A 22066-nucleotide genomic window follows, 5' to 3' on the forward strand; every position below is an offset into this window, starting at 1 on the left:
TTGGAAAAGGAAGGACCAATGGGAGAGAGAGTTTCGGGTTTCGGGGTGGAGATGCTGAGGCGGAAGGACCAGAGAGGGAGGAGTTCAGGCCATAGCTGCACAGGCCAGGACTTGGGGCTCCAGTGCCCAGGGAAGGAACCTGAGAAAGAGGGAAGACCTGCCAGCCCCAGGCCTTATAGGGGCTCATACCAGCTGTGCCAAGGGCAGTCATTGGCCCCCAGCTGCCTATGCTTGGGCATACACAGGGACTGAAGGCAGAGCCCAGGCCTCCCCTTGCTGAGCCAGAAGCCTCAGGCAGGGGCCTGACACTGGGCAGGCCCCTGAGCCCAGCTAATGTGCCCTTCCTTAACCGCTGTCTGTGGGCCCTGGTTCCCACCACTGTTTAGTACTCTGGATCTGTAGTTTCCGGGAACAGCGCAGGCTGGTACTGTCACCCTCTTGGCCTCTTGTGACTCTCCCCACTGTATACTCCTCATGGGTCTCACCATGCTCGCCCAGCTGGGTTTGCCAGCTGGGCTCATTTCACCCAGGCTCCCAGTACTCTGCCAGACTCACCAGCTCTCCATCCCAACCCTGGAGCATCGGACACCATCTGCACAGCTTCAGCCACTGTGGCCATTTGAGGAGTGAACCAGCGGACGGAAGATCGCTCTCCCTCTGTCCTCTCTGTCCTGTCCTCTCTCCCCATATCTGTAACTCTGCATTTCACAAGAAATACAAGTACAGCTGAAAAAACTAAACAACAAAGTTAGCAGTCCCAGGGGCCAATATTACAGCAGATGAAGCCAAGATGTGTTGTGCCAGGATCCAGTTCAAATTCCAATCGTTTCCTTCTGATCCAGCTCCCTGATGATGCACGTGGGAGGTAGCAGAGGATGGCCCAAGTACTTGGCTGCCTGCCACCCATGTGGGAGACCCGGAAGGAGTTCTGGGGTCCTGGCTGTGGAGTGGATGGAAGCTCACCCTCTGTGCTTTCCTTCTTACATTAATAAATCTTCTATTTTTAAATGTGTACTCCCTGCACAATTTTCTTATAGTTCCCAAAGGTTCTACCTGGTGCGTGGAGGACCTGGCACTTGGACATCCGGTTTCCATGCCAGGGTGGCTGAGTCTGAGGTCATGGAGGAAAGTTACCTTTTGCTCCCAGGCCGTCTCCCTGGGGAAGTGCTCCAAGGCTACCCCGAATACACAGGGACACCCTGTTCTGCACCTCCTTGGGGCATGCTGGATGCCAGGGGACACCCATGCCTGCCCAGAGCAGCGAATGCTCCTGGGCCACCCACGCTGACCATGAAAAGCCAAAATGGAAACACCACCACCAAAAAGAAGAGCCAGAGGCCAGTGGTGGCCAGTGGTGGCCAGTGGTGGCCAGTGGTGGCTGTCCAGACACAGGAGACAGTTACCTCCTTTCCTTTTTTTCTTTCTTTTTTTTTTTCCCCTCTAGATTTGTTTATTTTACTTGAAAGTCAGAATTATGGGGCCTGACTCAATGACTCAGTGGCTAAATCCTCGCCTTCCAAGTGCTAGATCCTGTATGGGTGCTGCTTCGTGTGCCTAGCTGTTCCATTTTTCACCCAGCTCCTTGCTTATGGAAAGCAAAAGAGAATGACCCAAAGCCTTGGGATCCTGCACGCATGTTGGGAGACCCAGGGGAGACTTTTGGTTCCTGGCTTCAGAGCGGCTCAGCTCTGGCCATTGCAGCCACTTGGGGGATGAGCCAGCAGATGGAAGATCTTACTCTCTTTCCTTCTCACTGGAAATCTGCCTTTCCAGTAAAAATAAATAAGTGTTTAAAAAAAAGAAAAGGAAAGGAAAGGAAAGAAAAAAGAAAGTCAGAATTACAGAGAGAGGAGTAGAGACACAAAGAGAGATCTTTCATCCTCTGGTTCAATCCCCGAATGACCGCAACAGTCAGAGTGGAGCTGATCTGAAAGCGAGACCAGAAGCTCCGTTTGGGTCTCCCACCTGTGTGCAGGGCCCCAAGGACTAGAGTGGTTCTCCGCTGCTTCCTTAGGCCATTTACAGAGAGCTGGTTGGGAAGTGGAGTCACCAGGACTACAACTGGTGCCCTTATAGGATGATGGCCACCATAGGCAGAGGCTTAACCATGCCAGCTCCTGGGGATATATATTGTCTTAAAGATTATTTTTTATTTTTTTATTCCAAAAGCCAGAGAGGAGGAGAGACAGAGAGGAAGATCTTCCGGTCTGCTGATCCACTCCCCAAGTGGCTCCAAAGGCTGGAGCTTAGCTGCTAGGCTACCGCCCTGCGGGAGGATGTTTATTTTTATAATCGAAAACAGCTACTCACAAATGTAGTACTCCCACACACTGGCAGCATCTTGGTGCAACAGTTTGGATATTTAAGGTAATCACTCCTTCCCAATATCCTTAAACTTGACTCTCAGTGTGGTGTCAGTCTGCAGCTCTTTGCATGTGATTAACCCCAACCAAGAAAGGTGAACTGTTTGAAATCAGAGTGTCTTTTTTGGGGAGATTCAGTCTCCAAATCTTTAATTTGGGGGATTTGGTCCAGGTTACTGCTTTCCTTTTCAGTAGGTAATCTTCGGTGCAGGGAAGTGGGCCAGACTCCACCTCTGTGAAGTGAGTTTCCCAAAGAAATGAGTCTGCAAGGAATGAGCAGAATGAATGCTGCCACTGGGGAGAAAACCCAAGTGTTTTGAAGGCATTTGTGACATCAGCTAAAGGTTGCTGCTGGGCTCTCAGGCCGAGTGGGCCTGTACACTGTGTCCCTAATTCAGGGGACGAAGCAGGTCTCCCACCGTGGGAACACGCCAAGCTCAGGATGCAAATCACTCGGTTTGAACACAGCCCATTTTTCACTTTTTGGCACAAACTGATCCCTGGAGAACAAGGTCACGCACTGGCTTAGCTCGGCATGTTTGCAAAGCTCTGCCAGCTTAGAGTTTTGTATTGTAACAAGCGGTTGATCACCAGTCACTGCAGATCTGCCATCTGCACCAATGTTTAATAAGTTTGACCAGTCCATGTTTTTAAGGTTTTTCTCAATGCATAGAAATAAGTCATCTCAGGGCTCAGCACGATGGCTCAATTGGCTAGTCCTCTTCTTGCAAGCACTGACATCCCATTTGGGTGCCCCTTTGTGTCTCGGCTGTTCCATTTCCAATTCAGCTCCCTGTCTGTGGCCTGGGAAAGCAGTCGAGGACGGCCCAAAGCCTTGGGACCCTGCACCTGCATGGGAGACCAGGTAGAGCTCCTAACTTCCTGGCTTCAGATTGGCTCAGCTTTAAATGTTTTGGACCTTTCCAGCAAAAATAAATCAATCTTAAAAAAAAAAAAGTGAACTTCTAATGCTGTTCCTGTCGTATGAGATGCAGCTTTCAGTCACTCTGAAAGCTGCATCAATGCCAGGAGTAATCACAGCTCTGCGGAGCTATCACTGTTGGCTCCCGGGTGCTGGGACAGAGAATGCCGCAGTTGCAGTGTTTCCCCCCCTCTTTTAAGTTGCTAATTTTATTTATTTGTTTGTTTGTTTATTATTTACTTCTTTTATTGGAAAGGCAGATTTCGACAGAGAAGGAGAGACAGAAAGATCTTCTGTCCACTGGTTCATTCCCTAAATGGCCACAAGGGTCAGAGCTGAGCCAATCTGAACCCAGGAGCCAGGAGCTTTTTCTGGGTCTCCCACACAGGTGCAGGGTGCCAAAATTGAGAAACTGAGCCATCCTCCACTGCTTTCCCAGACTACAAGCAAGGAGTTGGATGGGAAGCGGAACAGTTGGGACGTGACCCGATGCCCATTTGAGATTCTGGCATGTGCAAGGTGAGGATTCAGCTGAGTGGCAGTTTTCTCATTTCATATCCACACGCATATCAGAGCAGCCTCATTTCTCCTGTTCACGTTCAGAAGTAAGTCCTATTGAAATTCCAGTCTTGTCAGTTCCTGAAGTTTCTTCCCAGGCATCTTTTGAGGTCGCCTCATGTGGTCCCAATATAAAATAATTTTATATCCATGCATTTTTTTCCCAAAGCAGATATTTTCCATAAACATTTTGAAGACTCCCCTTCCATACTACTTTGTAAGAGCAAACAATTAACCCTATCATCAAACAATGCTGTTCACACCAACCGAGTGTGGGAGGCTCTGGACACAAGCGGTACTGGATGCCACCAAAAATTAACAGCCACATCTTCCCTCTACCACAACTGACATGTGAGGGTGGAGCCCAGGCAAAGCCAGACTCACTGATGTCTCCCAAGAAGTTGAAAATCGGGGCTTTGTGGGGCTGGAGTGATGATTCAAGTGGCTATTTCTTTGTCAGCAAATGCCGGCATCCTATATGGGCACCAGTTCAAGTACCAACTTTTCCACTTGTGATTTAGCTCCCTGCTCATGGCCTGGCAAAGCAGGAGATGATGGTCCAGAGCCTTGGGAGCCTGCACCTGAGTGGGAGACCCCAAGGAAGCTCCTGTTTCTGGCTTCCAGTGGGTTTCTGGAGAAAGAAAAACAAAACAAAAAAAAAACACACACCAATGGAAGTTTTCTCTTTTATAACATTTTCAAAAATAAGTAAGTTTTTTTTTTTTTTAAAGAAAAGGCTTCCTTCCTGTGTGTGCTCACTGATGGCCTTTGGCATCAGCAAGCCACAGGTGACTCCATGTTCCTGGAGCCTCAAAGGTAGGAGGATTTCAGAGCTCAGGGACTAGAACCTGTGGGTATGCATGCCGTGGCCTAGAGGTGTATCACCCACTTCCGTCCCCTACAAGCCAGGCAGACTGGTTCCTGAGCCTCCTAGATCCTGCAGAAAGATACGCCCACCTACTCCAGTGAACCAAGTGAAGATTTCAGTTTCCACCCCAAGGGGCAATTAGATCCCATCAACTTCCTCAAAATAATGGGAATGTATGAGGGATGCAAACATGCTGGTTGGGAATTCTACAGCCTATGAAATAGACCCATTTGATAAAATAGAGAGAGATTTCCCAACCCAGGATGAACCAGGCTCACATCCCTACTCAGCAGGAAGTAAACGCAGAAGAGGAGAGGAATCTGCATCCTTCAGCAACCCTCCAAGTCAGACACCCCCGAGGGCAAGGTGAAGCTAGCTGAGCTGGAAGTCACACTCTCTCAAGTAACCCCTTCTATCTAGGAGTCAAACAAATGACCCCTTTCCCAGGGAACACTCTGTCCCCCTTGGAGTGGGCGGGGCACTTGAGCTGGCCACAGGGAGGGGCGCTCTCTAGCTGGCCCATCAGACCAGTTTATCCACAGCCCCAGATCCTGTTCCACCAGTCCACATCAAAGGGGAGCCCAACAGCTCTTAGCTCTGCAAGAACAGCTGCCCTAACCTAGGCCTGGGAAAAGTGGTGGAGATGGCTCAGATGTGTGGTCTCCGTGGAGATCCGGATAGAGGGCCTGGCCCATCCTGAGCTGGGGGAAGATCTCTCTCTCTCTCTCTCTCTGTCTCTCTTTCTCTCCACCTTTCTGTAACTTTATATATTTTTTTAAAGATTTATTTATTTTTATTGGAAAGTCAGATATACAGAGAGGAAGAGAGATATGAAGATCTTCCATCCGATAGGTCACTTCCCAAGTGGCCGCAACAGCTGGAGCTGAGCCAATCCAAAGCTAGGAGCCAGGAGCTTCTTCCGGGTCTCCTATGTGGGTGCAGATCCCAAAACTTTGGGCCATCCTCCACTGCTTTCCCAGGCCACAAGCAGGAAGCTAGGTGGGAAGCGGGGCCGCCGGGACTAGAACAGGTGCCCATATGGGATCCCGGTGCTTTCAAGGCAATGACTTTAGCCACTATGCTATCGTGCTGGGCCCCATAACGTTATTTTTAAAGGAGCTTGTCCAACAGAATCCTAGAGGGCACCCTGAGCTCAAAGCCTGGGCTTCAAATGCCACCTTCTTGTGCCAGCATCCAGGTGACAGTCAACCACTACGATCCACACCAGCTGCAGGGAGGCTCTGACACTTCGGTGTTGACACCTGGCAGGCCACTGGGGCTGGCCCCTTCCCCCTCCAGGTGCCCTGCTTTCCAGCCCTCGTTTCCCAGCTCTGGCTTGCATCTTGGCACAGTTCGGGTTTACGGCAAGCCCAGCAGTCTCTGCCCACTGCTTCTCTCCGCAAGGACTGAGATCTGGATTCATTACAGGCGATTGGGCACGTGTGGGCTGCGGGGTCGGTGCGGGAAGGGAGACAGTGGGGCCAAGAGCTGAGTTCTCAGTCATGTCTCTGTCTCCTGGCCTTTGTCAGCCCTGGGTTTTAACTCATATTGTCCACACGAGGATCCACGAGGAGGGGAAGGAAAGAGTAGCGTTCCTTCTACTGACTGTTCCCTCAGGCCACCCCATCTCTAGCCTTACAGGCAGCATGTTGGACACCAAAGTGAACACATATGGTCACTGGTTTGAGTGAGGTTTAATTTGTAGATCATAAAATCGATGCAGCTAAAGCTTATCATAGTTCTTACTGCGTGCAGAATAACACAACCTTCTCTATTATATGATTTTAGAGCACCTTTACCTGTCCCCATACACCACTCAACAGCAGTCACTCATTGCCTAACCTGCTCGCATTCCCAGCCTGAGGCTTACAGATTTGCCTATTCTGGGCATTTCACAAACATAAAACATGTCATGCTTTTAGCTAATGGACACAGAGTGGGGGATTAGCCAGCCCCAGGACTTGCACTCTAGCCAACTAAGACACACCTGCTCCCTTGCGCCATCTAGGATGTCATGGTCGCCGATTTCACAGTGAACTGATTTTTCATAAAGCCTTTTCTATTGGACTGTTCTGTAGAGATGGAGGCACAGCAGGCTGCCTCCTCCACCACGCGCACCACTAGGAGCTGGGCACTGATCCTTCCAGATTTCCCGCAGTTGACACAGCCAGCCAGGTCCATGTGCAGAGTTCAACATATGCTTTTTTTTTTTAAGATTTATTTTATTTTTATTGGAAAGGCGGATATACAGAGAGGAGAGACAGAGAGGAAGATCTTCCATACAACGATTCACTCCCCAAGTGAGCGCAACGGCTGGTGCTATGCCGATCCGAAGCCAGGAGCCTCTTCCGGGTCTCCCATGCAGGTGCAGGGTCCCAAAGGTTTGGGCCATCCTCAACTGCTTTCCCGGGCCACAGGCAGGGAGCTGGATGGAAAGCAGGGCTGCCGGGATTAGAACCGGCGCCCATATGGGATCCCGGGCGTGCAAGGCGAGGACCTTAACCACTGCACCACCGCGCCGGGCCCAACATATGCTTTTTAAATCTGAGAGACTCTTCTTTTGAAGGTTTTTATGAAAATAAAACATTTACTCATTTATTTATTTCCTTGAAAGGTGGCATTACAGTGAGAGGCAGAAACAACAGAGAGAAATCTTCCATCTGTTGCTTTATTCCCAAGATGGCTGCAAGCCAGAGCTGGGTCTTCACGAAGCTAGGAACTTCTTCTAGGTTTCCCACATGGGTACTTGAGCCATCCTCTGCTACTTTCCCAGGCACATTGGCAGGAAGCTGGATCGAAGGAAGTCCAGCAGTTGGTACTCAAACTGATGGCAGCTTTACCTGTTATGCCACAGTGCCAAGCCCTGATTTATTTGAAAGGCAAAGTGGTAGAGACAGGGAAAGATCTTCAGTTTGCGGATTCATTAACCAGCTTGGCCAGGCTGGTAGCATTGAGCCCAGGGCTCCGTCCAGGTCTCCAATGGGAGTGGAGGGGCCCTAGCACTTGCCCCATCTTCTGTTGCTTTCCCATGTGCATTGGCAGGGAGCTGGATTGGAAATGGAGCAGTAGAAACTAAAAGCAGTGCTAGGATATAGGATACCAGCACTGCAGATGCTGTTGGGCTTCACACTTCCAATTTTATTTTATTTTATAAAAAAAAAAAAAAAGATTTACCGGGCCTAGCACGGTGGCTTAATGGCTTAAATCCTCGGCTTGAATGTGCCAGAATCCCATATAAGCACCGGGTCTAATCCTGGCAGCTGCATATCCAGCTCTCTGCCTGTGGCCTGGGAAAACAGTCAAGGATGGCCCAAAACCTTGGGACCCTGCACCCGTGCGGGAGACCTGGAGGAAGTTCCTGGCTCCAGGCTTTGGATTAGCACAGAACCAGCTGTTGTGGTCACTTGGGGAGCGAACCATCAGATGGATGGTTCGTTACCTCTCTATCTCTCCTCCTCTCTGTATGTCTTACTTGGCAATAAAAATAAATAGATCTTTAATTTTTTTTACTTATTTATTTTGGGAAGGCAGATCCGATTTACAAAGAGGAGACACAGAAAGAAAGAACTTTCATCTGCTTATTCACTCCCCAAGAGGCCGCAATGGCCAGAGCTGAGCTAGCCTGAAGCCTGAAGCCTGAACCAAGAGCTTCTACCTGGTCTCTCACGCGGGTGCAGGGTCCCAAGGCGTTGGGCTGTCCTTTCTTGCTTTCCCAGGCCACAAGCAGGGAGCTGGAAGGGAAGTGGAGCTGCCGGGACACAAACCAGCATTCATATGGGATCCCAGCGGCTGCAAGGCAAATATTTACTCATTAAACCATCGAGCTGGACCCCACTCTTAATTTTCATCTGAGGACCCAGAATGGCAGCCTAGTGGCTAAAGTCCTGGCCTTGAACACACTGGGATCCAATATGGGCCCCGGTTCTAATCCCGGCAGCTCCACTTCCCATCCGGCTCCCTGCCTGTGGCCTGGGAAAGCAGTCGAGAACGGCCCAAAGCCTTGGGACCCTGCACCCGGATGGGAGACCTGGAGGAGGATCCTGGCTCCTGGCTTTGGATTAGCTCAACTCTGACCATTGCAGTCACTTGGGGAGCGAATCATCGGACGGAATATCTTCCTCTCTCCTCCTCCTCTCCGTACATCTGACTTTGTAATAAAAATCAATAAATCTGAAATGTTGGGCCACTCCTCAAAAAAGAAAATAAAGAGAAATAAAAATGAAAGTCACAACTAAAATAAGGAGGTTGAAGCTAGAACTGTCAGCCTGTATAGCTTACCCCTAACGGGTTGTGCTCCTGAGGGCGCCCCTGGGGTAGGGCCAGGAGGGGAGATGCACTCGCGGGTCCGGGGCCACAGCCGTTCTGGAACTTCTCCCCGCAGACGCCGCGAGACCTGGCGAGGTGGGGGACGATCGCCTGCTAGGCCGTGCATCCGCCTCAGCCAACCAGAGTCCGTGACGCCGCCTCTGAACCAATCCGAACCTATGGTGGGCGGACCCAAGCCTGTGGGTGGAGTCGCGACGGCGCTGGGAGCTCGTGCTGCGCATGCGTAATGAGGTGCGTTCAGGCGCCTGCTGACGTGGGGAGGGGACCTCGGTTCCCTGACCTGGCCCGCGCGGGCGGTGTGTCCCCACCAGGTCCGTCAGGTGGACGTGCGGGTCCTGCGGAACCGGGGAACCTGTGGGGCGGTCGTCAGGGCTTGTCACTGAGGGCTTGTTTGCCTCTTTCAGGCTTCCCTTGCCCATCCTCTCTGAGAGGCGTCACTGTTGAGGGGAGACATGGTGGACCACGGAGTTTCTCAAGCCCCAGACTGAAGTGTTAGGTATAATTTTCCTTTTACCTTTGAGGAAATGGGCTCATCAATACTGGCATCCTGGTTTTTATTTCCTATTTGAAAGACGCAGAGAGGGTTTACACCTGCTGGTTCACTTTCCAGGGAGCTACAGCAACCACGGGCGGACCAGGCAGGAGCCAAGAACCAGGAGCCCCAGCCGGCTGTCCCCCGTGAGTGTCCGGGACTTGGCCAGTGGGGTCCCGTGAGTGTCTGGTATTTGGGCAGTCATCCACTGCTCCCAGAGTCACAGGAGGCCGAGGCCGCATCAGGAATGCTGATGGGTGGCGTTAGACCCCCACGCACTTGCTGTCATCCTGGCCTGTCACCTGTTATAGGTCCAGATCCTACGAATTAATCTCCACCTTAGGACAGCTGTGGAACAGGTATATGTTTTAGGAGTGAGAAGGAGTGAGGTTAAGAAAGTGAGGGACCCTGGCTTGATTCTGGCTTCAGAGATAGTCATGTGGGAAAGCAGAACAGGAAGGAAAATGTGCCTATGTATTTTTAGATTGTTTCTGAACACTTTGGCCAAACCTTACAGAGCGAGGCCCGGGTGCCTGCGTTGTGTCCTAGTGGGTTAGGGCTGCTAGCATGCCATCATCTCATCTCGGCATCACTTCAAATCTTGGCTGCTCTGCCTCCCAGAACCAGCATTTGGAAGACTTTCCCTCTCTTCCCCTCTCTCCCACCCCTCTCTCTCAGATGGGAAATAACAGCCCATTGCACAAAGATGTGAGAGTCAGATAAATACTAGCACATTGAACATTTGATGAAAGAACATTGAGAAAGGTAGAATTTTCCCCTGGAGCCCAAGGAATGTCTCAAAGTACGATCTGTCCGTTAAAGTAGCAGACTAAAGGAATAAAAATGATGTATCCGTTTTTTTAAAAAGATTTATTTTGTTTTTATTTGGAAAGGCAGATATACAAAGAGGAGGAAAGACTGAGAGGAAAGCCTTCCGTCCGATGATTCACTCCCCTAGTGGCCACAACAGCTGGAGCTAAGCCAATCTGAAGCCAGGAGCTTGGAAACCTCTTCCGGGTCTCCCAGATGGGTGCAAGGTCCCAAGGCTTTTTTGGGGGGCCATCCTCGACTGCCTTCCCAGGCCACAAGCAGGGAGCTGGATGGGAAGCAGAGTTGCCGGGATTAGAACCAGCGCCTATATGGGATCCCAGCAAGGCAAGGACTTTAGCCGCTAGGCTACCGTGCCAGGCCCACTGTATCCGTTTTTAAGAAAGATTCATTTACTTGCAAGTCAAAATTACATACAGAGAGAGAGAGCGCACACTAGAGAGAGAGAGAGAGAGCTCTTCTATGTGCTGGTTCACTCCCTGGATGGCCACAACGGCTGGAGCTGACCTGGTTAGGAAGCCCACAGCCCACATCAGAGTGCCTGGCTCCAGTCCTGCCTTCCAGGGCAGCACCCTGCTCACGTTCCTGGGAGGCAGCCGATGATGCCCCAGTGTCTGGGTTCCTGCTACGCGCGGGGAGGCCTGGATTGAGTCCCTGGCTCTTGGCTTTGGGCTGGTCTAAAGTTGTTGCCATGTTGTTGTGGAGTGAATCATTGATGGAAGCAGGTAGAACTGTCTGTCTCTCCCTTTCTGTCAGTCTGCCTCTCAAACCTTCTTTGAAATAGCAAAGAGATATAAATCACTAAAGATGAAAGAGAAATGAGCACATGAGGTCATGAAAATCAGATTTTCAGAAGAAATGAAGTAGCTAATGTAAGAAGAGGGGCTTGAGTATAGAAGCACCAGAGAAACACGGGTTAGCACAGTAAGTATTATTTGTGAGATTTTGACAGCAGTTTAAACTTCAGGTGTTTGGGATTTGTGGGGAAACTGCCAAAAGGCAAACTGCGGCCTGAGCAAGTGGCGGCTTAGCCCTCAGAGCCACAGCACTGGCTTTTTTCAGGCTTCCCCAAGCCTGCCATTCACTCCTCCTTCTCCCATGGGCTTATCATGCTGTAGTATCTTGCCTGTATTCACTTTTTGTCATTATTGTTTTGTTTCAGAAACATCTTTTTCTGTTGATTGGTTTGAATTAGGATGATATTTGATATGTCTTAAATCTTGGGGGCGGTTTCTTTTAAAGATTTATTGATTGATTTGGACATTGCAGAAAGGGAGAGAGAAAAAGATGTATTCACTGGTTTACCTCCCAAATGGCCTCAAAAGGCAGGACTGGACTAGGCTGAAGCTGCGTGGGTAGCAGGGACCAGACATTTGGGTCATCCTCCACTGCCTTCCCAGGTGCACTAGCAGGGAGCTGCATTGGAAGCAGAGAAACTAGCTAAAACTAGCACTCCAGTATGGGGTGATGGTGTTGTCATTGGTGGCTTTAATCCTTGTTCCATAATGTGTACCCTTCATAAATTTTTATTTTTTCTCTCTTTTTAAATTTTTTAATTATTTTTTTAAAGAATTATTTATTTTTATTACAACATCAGATATACAGAGAGGGAGGAGAGATAGAGAGGAAGATCTTCTGTCCGATGATTCACTCCCCAAGTGAGCGCAACAGCCGGTGCTGCACTGATCCGAAGCCAGGAGTCAGGAACTTCCTCCAGGTCTCCCACATGGGTGCAGGGTCCCAAGGCTTTGGGCTGTCCTTGACTGCTTTCCCAGGTCACAAGCAGGGAGCAGGGCTCCCTGGGAAGCAGGGCTGCCAGGATTAGAACTGGCGCCCATATGGGATCCCGGGCACGTTCAAGGCAAGGACCTTAGCCACTAGACCACACTGCCGGGCCCATCTCTCTTTTTTTAAAATGACTTATTGTTTGAGTGCATGATTTCTAAAAAGTATGTTTATGTACTGATTAATGCTGTATCTGTCATCTGCTCGTTTACTCCCAGCAGCCAGGGTTGGGTCACAGCTGGGAGCCAGGAGTAGGCTTCCCGTGTGAGTGGCAGGAGTGCTGCCTCCCAGGATCTGTCAGAACGGGTAGCTGGAGCTGGCATTGAACCCAGGCACTGCCCTGTGAAACAACTGTCCTAAGCAGGGCTTTAGCTGCGAGGTCAACCATCAACCCTTCTGGAGTCCTTCTGAAGATATACCAGGGGCCCAGGGTGTGCGTTCTGTAGAACTTGCTTATATTCTGGATTTGGCCCAGGACCGCTTCCACATGGCAGGGTGAGCAGGTGAGGAAATGGCCCTGAAATCAACCACTCCTTCCTGTGACTAATCCAATCTCAGGAATGAACTCTGCCATAGACTAAGAGCTTGACTCCTGGGAAAGAATTACCTCTTAAACACCCCATCTCTCACCCTGTCACGCTGTCATATGGCTACCACATTTTCTTTCTTTCTTTCTTTCTTTCTTTCTTTCTTTCTTTCTTTCTTTCTTTCTTTCTTTCTTTCTTTCTTTCTTTTTTTTTAAGGCAGGGTGACAGAAGGAGAGAGGAAGGGAAAAAGAGAGAGAGAGAGAGACAGAGATCTTCCAACTGCATGTTTAATTCCCAAATGGCCACAGCAGCCAGGGTTGGGCCAGGCTGGAGCCAGGAACTTGGAGCTGCATCTAGGTCTCCCACGTGTCTGCCAGGGCCCCAGCACTTGGGATATCTTTTGCTGCTTCCCCAGGAGCATTAGCAGAGAAGCTGGGTCAGAAGTGGAGCAGCTGGGACACAGAGGGGCACTCTGAAATGGGCAGCCAGCGCTGTGGGCAGCCAGCGCTGTAGGCAGCAGCCCCAGCCATATTTCGTGGGTTTGGAGAAGATGAGCCATCAGACCCACAACCACTTGGAAACAGTCTGCTCATTTCTAAGTGCAAAATGGCGGTCATCGACAACCAAAATTCCACAGTGGTCCATCTGGGTGTCGGGAACACAAATAATTCTCTCTAGTGTTTGTGCTTTTCATCCTACCCCCACCCTATCCTCAGATTTCCTAAATTGAAAACAGAAGAAATCTTGCCTATTCAGATCTCACAGGAAGGGAGATTGGCTGGAGGAAAGGTTCTGGACCCTAACTCCAGCAGGACGGCCAAGGGCTTGCAGGGCAGCAGCTGTGTGCATGGCCCACAGCAGGATTTGCTGGTGACTTTTCCTGCCCAGCGTCCAGTCCCCCTCCTGTAGCCCCCTCCCTCAAGGGGTCCCCTCTTCCCTGGATTCCTTCTTATTGTTACAGACACCCTGGGCTGCTCCAGCTAGAGCCCTTGCTGTGGACTTCATGAGCCCTACGGGGCCTTGCTGTGTCATTGTGTTGATGTGTCCCTACCCCCTGCCCAGCATGGTGCCCACCACGTGGTCAGTGTGCAGCAGAGGCTAGCTCAACCATGCCTATGTGTCCTGCTGCCCATGAAGGGACTTAGTGTTGGACTTAAAAGGCCCGGGATCCTCTCAAAGATGCTCCATGTTAACGTGGCTGCAGCTCCCACAGGTACTGTCACCCAGCAGGTGCAGCCTTCCTTACTTCCCCACTGCTCCACAGGGCCTCAGCTTCTATCCTTGCCCAGCCCTGTGCAAAAGCTTAGAAGAGAGTGAGGCTGGGAATTGCTTTAAAGAGGCCAAATAAAGGCACATTTGCCTTAGATGTCGAGGCTGGACCTCATGGGCTCAGACACCCAGACACTGTGGAGACTGCAGCTGAGCCCTCCAGGGTTGGCCTCTGGTCTCCTATGTGCAGGGGGATTGCACGTATTTCCTTCAGAAGAGCCAAGACTGGGGTCTACATTGCAGGGAAGTGGTCAAGCCGCCACCTGTTACACCAGCACCCCATAATCCTGGCTGTTCCACTTCCATTCCAGCTTCTGGCTAATGTGCCTGGGAAAGCAGCAGAGGTTTGTCCAGGCAGTTTGGCCCTGGCATCCACATGCATGACCCTGGCCACAGTACCAGGCTCCCAGCTTTGACCTGGTTCAGCTCTGGCATTTGCAGCCTTCTGAGAGATGAGCCAGTGGATGGAAGATCTCCCTGTCTGTTGCTTCCTCTCTCTGGGCAAGTCTTTCAAATAAATGCATCTTTGAAAGAAAGACAGTGGGGGAATGAGGCAGGAAAAGAAAGGTCAACATCTGTCAGGTCTGCCTTTGGGCTGAGGTTGCTGTAGGGCGATTAGTCTGCCCTGCAGCTGAGTCCCTGCTGGGCAGCCTCAGCCAGACTCCCTGCGTGGCACCTGCCGCTGGAAAGCACGGGAAGCACCCTGGGGTTCTTTTCTTCTGTCCCAGAGTTAAACTCTTCCAAAAAAAGAGTGTGTAGGATCAAATTTATTAAACCTGTCCTCATTTTTCCTGCCTCTTAAAAAAACGTTTTCCTGCCATTTAAAAAGGAAGAGAGGGCCCGGCGCGGTGGCGCAAGTGGTTAAAGGTCCTCGCCTTGCACGCCCGGGATCCCATATGGGCGCCGGTTCTAATCCCGGCAGCCCCGCTTCCCTTCCAGCTCCCTGCCTGTGGCCTGGGAAAGCAGTCGAGGACGGCCCAAAGCTTTGGGAACCTGCACCCGCGTGGGAGACCCGGAAGAGGCTCCTGGCTTCGGATCGGCATAGTATCGACCCGTTGCGCTCACTTGGGGAGTGAATCATCGGATGGAAGATCTTCCTCTCTGTCTCTCCTCTCTGTACATCCGCCTTTCCAATAACAAAATAATAAAAATAAATCTTTAAAAAAAAAAAAAAGGAAGAGAGAAGAGAATGGGACTGATTGTGAAGTATTACAGACTGTAAGTGAGACTTTTTTTTTAAAGATTTATTTAATTTTAATTAGAAAGTCAGATAGACAGGAGGAGAAACAGAGAGGAAGATCTTCAGTTTACTGATTCACTGTCCAAGCAGACGCAAGGACCAGAGCTAAGCTGATCTGAAGCCAGGAGTCCGGAGCCTCTTCTGGGTCTCGCACGCAGGTACAGGGATCCAAGGCTTTGGACTGTCCTTGACTGCTTTTCCAGGCCATAAGCAGGAAGCTGGATGGGAAGTGGAGCGCCCAGGACACCAGCTGGCGCCCATATGGGATCCCAGCGGATGTAAGGCGAGAATTTAGCCATTAATTCAATGTGCCAGGCCTAGAAAAGGAGTTTCTTCAAAGGAGAGCTCTGGGTCACTCCAAACAGGGAGCCCAGAAGAGGTGACTGAGACAAAGGCAGAAAAAGCACTGCCCTGGCCATGCACAGCCCATGTGTCTTAATGTCACTCACTCCAGATGCAGGCTCTGTGTGGGCAAAGCCCAGGGCATGTGCCATGGGGGACATGGAGCCTAGGGACGCAGGAAGCCTCTGTTCCGTTCCAGGATGGGAACAGGACTGGGCAGACCCTGAGAGGCATGCCACGAGTGATGGGGTAGGCCACCAGCCACACAGAGAGCAGAGGTGGAACACGTCACGTGTCCCTGAGCACACGCATGGCCGAAGGCAGACAGCAGATACAGCTCTGTGGGTGGTGAGGCTCACTCCTGAACTTCCCAGGAAATACAGACTTTTCCCAGGGCCCATGCAGGCGCACCCGTGGCTGAGTGCCCCTCCCCAGTCCCGTATTGGAGGCTAGGTTTATTGAACAGCTGGTGAGGCCAGGTGGGAAGTCTGTGGGGCAAGAGGGCTAATGAGTTATTCTGGAACCCCACTCCCTGTCTTACTGCATGATGTCTCCCTCTCACATATGTGCCCACTGTGAGGTGAGACAAGCCCCCCAACTCCCCAGACCATGAGCTCCAGGAACCTCATGTCTTCATGCTTTGCCCAGAATTGGACACTTTGTTAAGTGTCCATGATTTCACAGTCTCCAGAGCCCCCCACCCCAGCCTCTGCAGGTAAGCTGGGCCTTCCTGAACTAGGCCCTGGGGACCCCCACTCCCACCTCATTGTGGTGTATATGAGTCCCAGGGCTAGCCAAGGCCCATCAGAGTGGACTCCGTGAGGTAAATACTAGCCACCTTGAACTTGGATAAAACACAGGACATGTGCTGGGACAAAGATGAGAAACGGACTTGTGAGAAGGACCACGGGCACAAATCCTTGTGGGAAGAGAACACGCCAAGTACACGTAGCAGTGAGTCCTGGGCACCCTGCTCATCCAACAGCATCGGTCAGTGTTGGAACAAACAGTGACTTACAGACACACAGGCGGGGAGACTGCTGCTGCAGGCACAAGGGATGGCTGGTGCCAGGGGTGGGGTGGGAGGCTTCATTTGCAGCTGAGGCCCAGAAACGTGGGGGAAGTACAGTTTACTTGATGCAAATGGGGCTGGGATTGGAACCTGGTTTCTAGGCTGAAAAGGGAGGTTTTCCAGCTCCCCTCTCCCACCCCTGGCAGGGGGAAGCTACTTCTAGGTGCACTCTGGCCAGGTCAGTCTCCTGCTGCTTCTCCAGACCCTCGCCTCCGGCCAGGGGGACCCTGCCAGCTGGGCAGCCCAGATCGTACAGGGTGCTGCCCATAGTCCCTCGGCTGAAGCTGCGGGAGCCACGCTGTCGTTGGTGGCGGGAGCACCAGGCCCCCAGGCCCAGGGCTTCTCGAAAGGCCTCCCGGAAGCGGCTGGACATGATGCTGTAGAGCACAGGGTTGGCAGCTGAGCCAAGGTAGAAGAAGATGCCGGAGATGACATGTAAGTACTGGAAGGCCAGGAGCAGTTCCTCTGTCCACTGGGCCACGAAGCTCCACATGAGCCGGTCAGCATGGAATGGGGCCCAACACACGCCGAACACCATGACCAGCACAACTGCAGGGGCAAAGAGGGCAGAGCTGGGCACTGAGCCTCCTCCTTGCCTCCCATGGAGTTCATTTGACCCATCCTTATGGCCTCCCATCTCACGGGCCATCTGCATCCTGCACCAACTGGAAGTTTCCAGAAGTTTCCTTGTCCCAGCTACATGTTTCAGAAAGAGTCCTCTTATGCCCTGTCATCAGCTTCACTGAAAGTTACACACCCCTGCCCTGACTACAGCCAACTGGAGCGGACATGGACACCTGAGCCCTGCTGGTCCAATCAGATTCTCTGCCAGAGAATCTGGAATGATGGGGTGGGAGGGTAGGGCCCACTTTGGAGGTCGTGCCTGTTGCTGTGTATATATAGAAAAGTTGAGGAATGGGGCAAGTGTTCAAAACAACAGACGGGGAGACACACACACACACCACTCTCCATACACTACCCTGCCTAGGCTTGGTCCCCAGCTCCAACCTCAATTCTTAAGGCCCAGCTGAGCAGCCAGAGACAGGCTAGGCTGGCTGGTCAAGCCCTCCTCCCGGATTCTCTCCTACCTACTGGGGTCTCCACAAGCCAGCTCTCCCTGAGTCTCTGCCCCTAAAAGCCGATTAGTCCCTGCTGTTTGTGTCCTGCCTTCGCCTCTCCCCTGCAGCGTCCTCCTCCTCCCCACCTAGCGAGGTTTGGCTCACAGCCCTGGATGCAAGCAGGATGTGGCTTTACAAGTGTCCCCAGCCAGCCAGCCCCTGCCTCCTCAGTCCTTTCCTGCCGCTCGTTTGGAGACCCGCCCCCTTTAGATTCCCCTGGGGACTCCCTCAAGCATGCTGCCACTCTGGCCTGGGTAGAGTCAGGACCTCAGCCCCACTCCTACCCCCATCCCACCCTGCTGGCTTGCAGCACTTCTCTGGGACTTTCCAGTGACCTTGGCGGGGCCAGGCCTGTTTCCCAGGACAGTGGATGCAGTGCCAGTGGCCAATGCACGGTAGGTCACCGTGGGAAGAATAGGGCCAGGTCCTGTTTAGAGATGCAGAGACAGGGCTGGAGGGTTTGGGCTCTGGCTCTGTCCACCTCAGCCCAGCTCCTTGCCCTTCTCATCACTGGCTTCCCCCAGCTGGGTGGTCACAAGCTTGGAAGGGGCCCCAGCTTGCTTTAACACATTGCTGCTGCTGCTGTCTTCACTCTGATTTCTGAATAAAGGACCCTGAGTCTTCATTTTGCAATTGAGCCACCCTTATCTTTAGTAAAAAGCTGCTGACTGGGAAATCTAAGATGCCAACCCCCACACATGGGAGCACAAACACGACAGGAGGTGGGGGTGGGGAGCAGAGTTCCTCCAAACCCCATAACCCCAGACCCGAGCCCCCCCCCATACCCAAGCTTTTTTCAGCCGCCTCCTCCCCACAGTAACACTTACACAGCATCTTGATCACCTGTCTCCGGCCCCGGTTCTGCAGCTGGAGCCTTCGGGTGTTACTGGCCCTGGACATGGCAGTGGTGCCTGGCCTGGTGGATGGCAGCAGCCTCTCCCGGCGCAGCTGCAGCCCGATGAGCAGGTAAAGTACACTGATGATGGTCATGGGCAGGCAAAAGAAGAGCAGGGCAGTGGTCTGCACCACCACGTTGTAGAGGGCCCGGGGGCGCACCAGCACACACATGGCTGAATCGGGCACAGGGCCCCTGCAGGGCACCTGTAACTGCCGGACGCCATGCAGGCTGGTGTTGGGCAGGGAGCAGAGAACGGCCAGGCTCCAGAGACCCCCAAGCACACGGCGCACGTGAACACGTGTCACTGCAGACCTGGCCCGGAGCGGGTGCACCACGGCCACATAGCGTTCTACGCTCAGGGCTGTGACATTGAGCACGGAGGCCAGGCAGACCGTCTCGAAGAGCAGCGTGCGAAAGTAGCAGCCACTGGTGCCCAGCAGGAAGGGGTAGTTGCACCACATCTCATAGAGCTCCAGGGGCAGGCCTACCAGCAGCACCAGCAGGTCCGACACAGCCAGGCTGAAGAGGTAGCAGTTGGTGGGCGTGCGCATGGCCGCCTGGCGCAGGATGACCAGGCAGGTCAGCCCGTTGCCCACAGCCCCCACTGCGAAGATCAGCAGGTACATGGCACAGATGGGCACAAACAGCTCCGAATGCTGTGGCCCCAGATACTTGAGTCTCAGCTCTTCATCGGTCAGGTTCAAGTCCTCAGGGACCACCTGGCCGTCACTGTCATTGCAGAGCATAGGGGGCTTTGGACACCCCCTTGGGGACAGGTGCACAGGGAGGGTGGAGTGATGCAGGCAGAGCTGATGCTGTGGGAGGAAGGGGAGAGAGGAGACCAGGAGTCACTTTTGTGGGACCCTGGCCTGCAGGTGAGAGGCAAGCAACCAGCTCCATCTCAGGGGTGTGATCACATGTGAGCCCTTCATTTTAAATATCAGCATCTGCTGAGACCTTCAGATAGGTGACATATCCTCTCCAGTTCTGGGACTAGCTACCCACAGTGTCCCCTTCAGGTCATACCCTCATTGTGGCCATCTGCACCTACCTTGTAGGATCACAGGGGTGGTGGGGAGAGGCAGCAGAATGGCCAGGAACAGCACAGCACCATCTGGAAGTCTGCGTGTGGTCTCTGTCTTAGGGGACTGGCTGGTTCAAATCTAAATACCCCAGGCGATTCCCCCACTTCTGCCAGGCTCCTCCTCTGGCTCCTCCCACCCACCCACCCCAGCCTCCAGCAGGTCTGAGAGCCACGCCACACGCCACAGTGGCGCCCTTCACCAACCACAGAGAGCAAGGACCGCTCTGTCAGAACCTGCAGACTGACAACAGAGCCCCAAACCCACAAGTTGCCCTGGGACCCTGCTGTCCCCTGGGTCAGCCCTGCGAGCTGGTGGCTGGCGCTGTCCCTTAGCCCCAACCCAATAGCACCTGCCAAGCCTGCACGGGGTGGTGTTGTGCAGGACCAGGACTCCACTGACCCCCGAAGCCCGTCCCCACACTCCTGGTGGCCGGCTGACTCTGCTCCCAGCTGCAACTTTATCTCACTGTCACCCATCCTGCCGAGAGAAAACACCTAACAGGAAAAAGTCAAAGGGACTGTGCTCTTCAGCCTGCTGCCTTCAGCCCAAGTTCTGGTCACTATGTCCCCGCAGCCTGCATGCTACCTGCTCAGTATTTCAGCTACAGGTCCGCAGGCACCCTAGGAACCCTGGCAGGCCACGGGGCCAGAGGGGACACGCTGCTTTCCCATCCCAGTTCCCCAGCTGGCCACCTTTCTGTGGTCTCCCACTACTCAGGGTCTCCTTCTCTTCCTCGGTCCCCAGCAATGCTGTGGCCTGGAAACCTTTCTGTGGGGCCCTGGCTGCTTCCCAACAATGGTCTTTGGAACTCTCCTCTCCCAAGCACTCATTCAAACACTCTACCTGCTCCTCGCCCCACTAAGGGGGCTTATAGGCAGAAGTCAGAGTGATCCAAGGGGGAGCCAAGAATGTCTGCCCAGTTCCCTTCCTCCCCCCACCCCCGCCCAGCCCCCAAGCTGCAGTCAATATCAGAGGGAGCGCTCACCACAGCTAGCATGCTGGCTCCAGACCTCCGATGCCTTAGTCTGAAGGTGGCTTGGGATCGCTTCTGTTAACTGTCAAGGAGTTCCTGCCCCAGACATACACACATGCTATACAAACCCAGGGCCCAGAGAGGCTGCTGGCAGCCGCATGGTTCTGCCACCCAGCTGCCTTTCCCACTGCTCCTGCAGTGGCAGGGGCGGCAGGAGTGCCCACAGTCAGCTCCAGGAGTGGTAAATGGCCAAGACACGCTGGGTGGATTGTTACCATGCATGGACACCTGCAGTGCCTCCCTTCAGCTCCTCCCTCTGCCCCAGGACCCCGTGACTTACAGTCTGACTTTGGCGTCTGGGCGTCAGGGCTTGAGGAGTTGGACCGGGCAGGCCTTCTCAGGAACTGCACATGTAAACACAGGCGTGGGAAGTGCAGGAGTGCCTGGTCCACAGGGGCTGCAGCGCCCTGGGAGTTCAGAGTCCCAGATGAGTTCACCCAATGAGGAACCTTCCAGAATGGGGCTGCTACCCAGTGGCAGGAGTGGGGGAAGGGGATAAGCACCATCAGACCTGGAACCCGCAGAGGGCCCTTTGTTGGTGCTCAGCATCCTGGCAAGAGGGATCAGCCCTTCCAGAGGCACGTGGCTCTGGGTTGCAGGAATTCTGATAGCTGGCTTCATCACACAGCAGTGATCGTAATCCAGGACCATTCTGGGCTAAGGGCAGGCCCCAGAAGAGTAGGCCCAGAGACCCCCCAGGCTGCAGCCCCTACCCCTGCATGGTACAGAGGACCCTGAGGCCCTGGCCGCTGAGCCACAGCTTGAGACCTCCATGGCAGGGTAGCCCATTGACCACTTGCTGCCCGCCCCCCACCCTGTCCCCAGATGGCTTCGCCAGTTTTTTTTCTAAGATTTGTTATTTACTTTTTAGTAGAAAAAGCATATTTACAAAGAGAGGGGGAGACAGAGAGAGAAAGAGAGATTTCATCTGCTGTTTTACTCTCTCAATGGCCACAATGGTTAGAGCTGAGCTGATCAGGAGCCAGGAGTTTCTTCTGGGTCTTCTGCATAGGTACAGGGACCCAAAGCTTTGGGCCAGCCTTCACTGCTTTCTCAGGCTGCAGGCAGGGAGTTGGATGGAAAGTGGAGCAGTTGGAGATACTTACTGGTATCACTATGGAATGCTAGCACTTGCAGGTAGATTAGCCAGTTGGCATCACACTGGCTGGGGCTTCCCTGGGTTTTCCAGGTGTATGCGTCTGACTCCCAGGCTTAGCAGGTGGGCTCAGTGCGGGTGGGGGATGCCAAGGACCCAGTGCTGTATAATGGCAGATATGTCACACAGCTAGGATTTCCTGAA

The 22066-nt window shown here is 52.8% G+C and overlaps 1 protein-coding gene across 1 annotated transcript; it reads right to left on the reverse strand.

Annotated features, from left to right (window-relative positions):
- Positions 1 to 16515: 16515 nt before the first annotated feature.
- NMUR1 (neuromedin U receptor 1) lies at positions 16516 to 19804 on the reverse strand. Its single transcript, XM_040972288.1, has 3 exons — positions 19700 to 19804; positions 18578 to 19463; positions 16516 to 17181 (listed from the first exon to the last, which is right to left on the reverse strand). The coding sequence occupies exons 2-3, from the start codon at positions 19392 to 19394 to the stop codon at positions 16730 to 16732; spliced, it is 1269 nt and encodes a 422-aa protein (XP_040828222.1). The 5' UTR covers positions 19395 to 19463; positions 19700 to 19804; the 3' UTR covers positions 16516 to 16729.
- Positions 19805 to 22066: the final 2262 nt, after the last annotated feature.

The sequence above is a fragment of the Ochotona curzoniae genome, unplaced genomic scaffold (assembly GCF_017591425.1).
Source record: "Ochotona curzoniae isolate NIBS_2020 unplaced genomic scaffold, NIBS_Ocur_1.0 contig_2294, whole genome shotgun sequence".
Classification (NCBI taxonomy): domain Eukaryota; kingdom Metazoa; phylum Chordata; class Mammalia; order Lagomorpha; family Ochotonidae; genus Ochotona; species Ochotona curzoniae.

Excerpts from the sequence above, each read along its gene's own strand:
- NMUR1 (XM_040972288.1), bottom strand. The coding sequence starts at position 19,394 with ATGCTCTGCAATGACAGTGACGGCCAGGTGGTCCCTGAGGACTTGAAC. Across the intron at positions 17,182-18,577 it reads ACAGGTGATCAAGATGCTGT|TTGTGCTGGTCATGGTGTTC; the intron begins GTAAGTGTTACT and ends TTGCCCCTGCAG.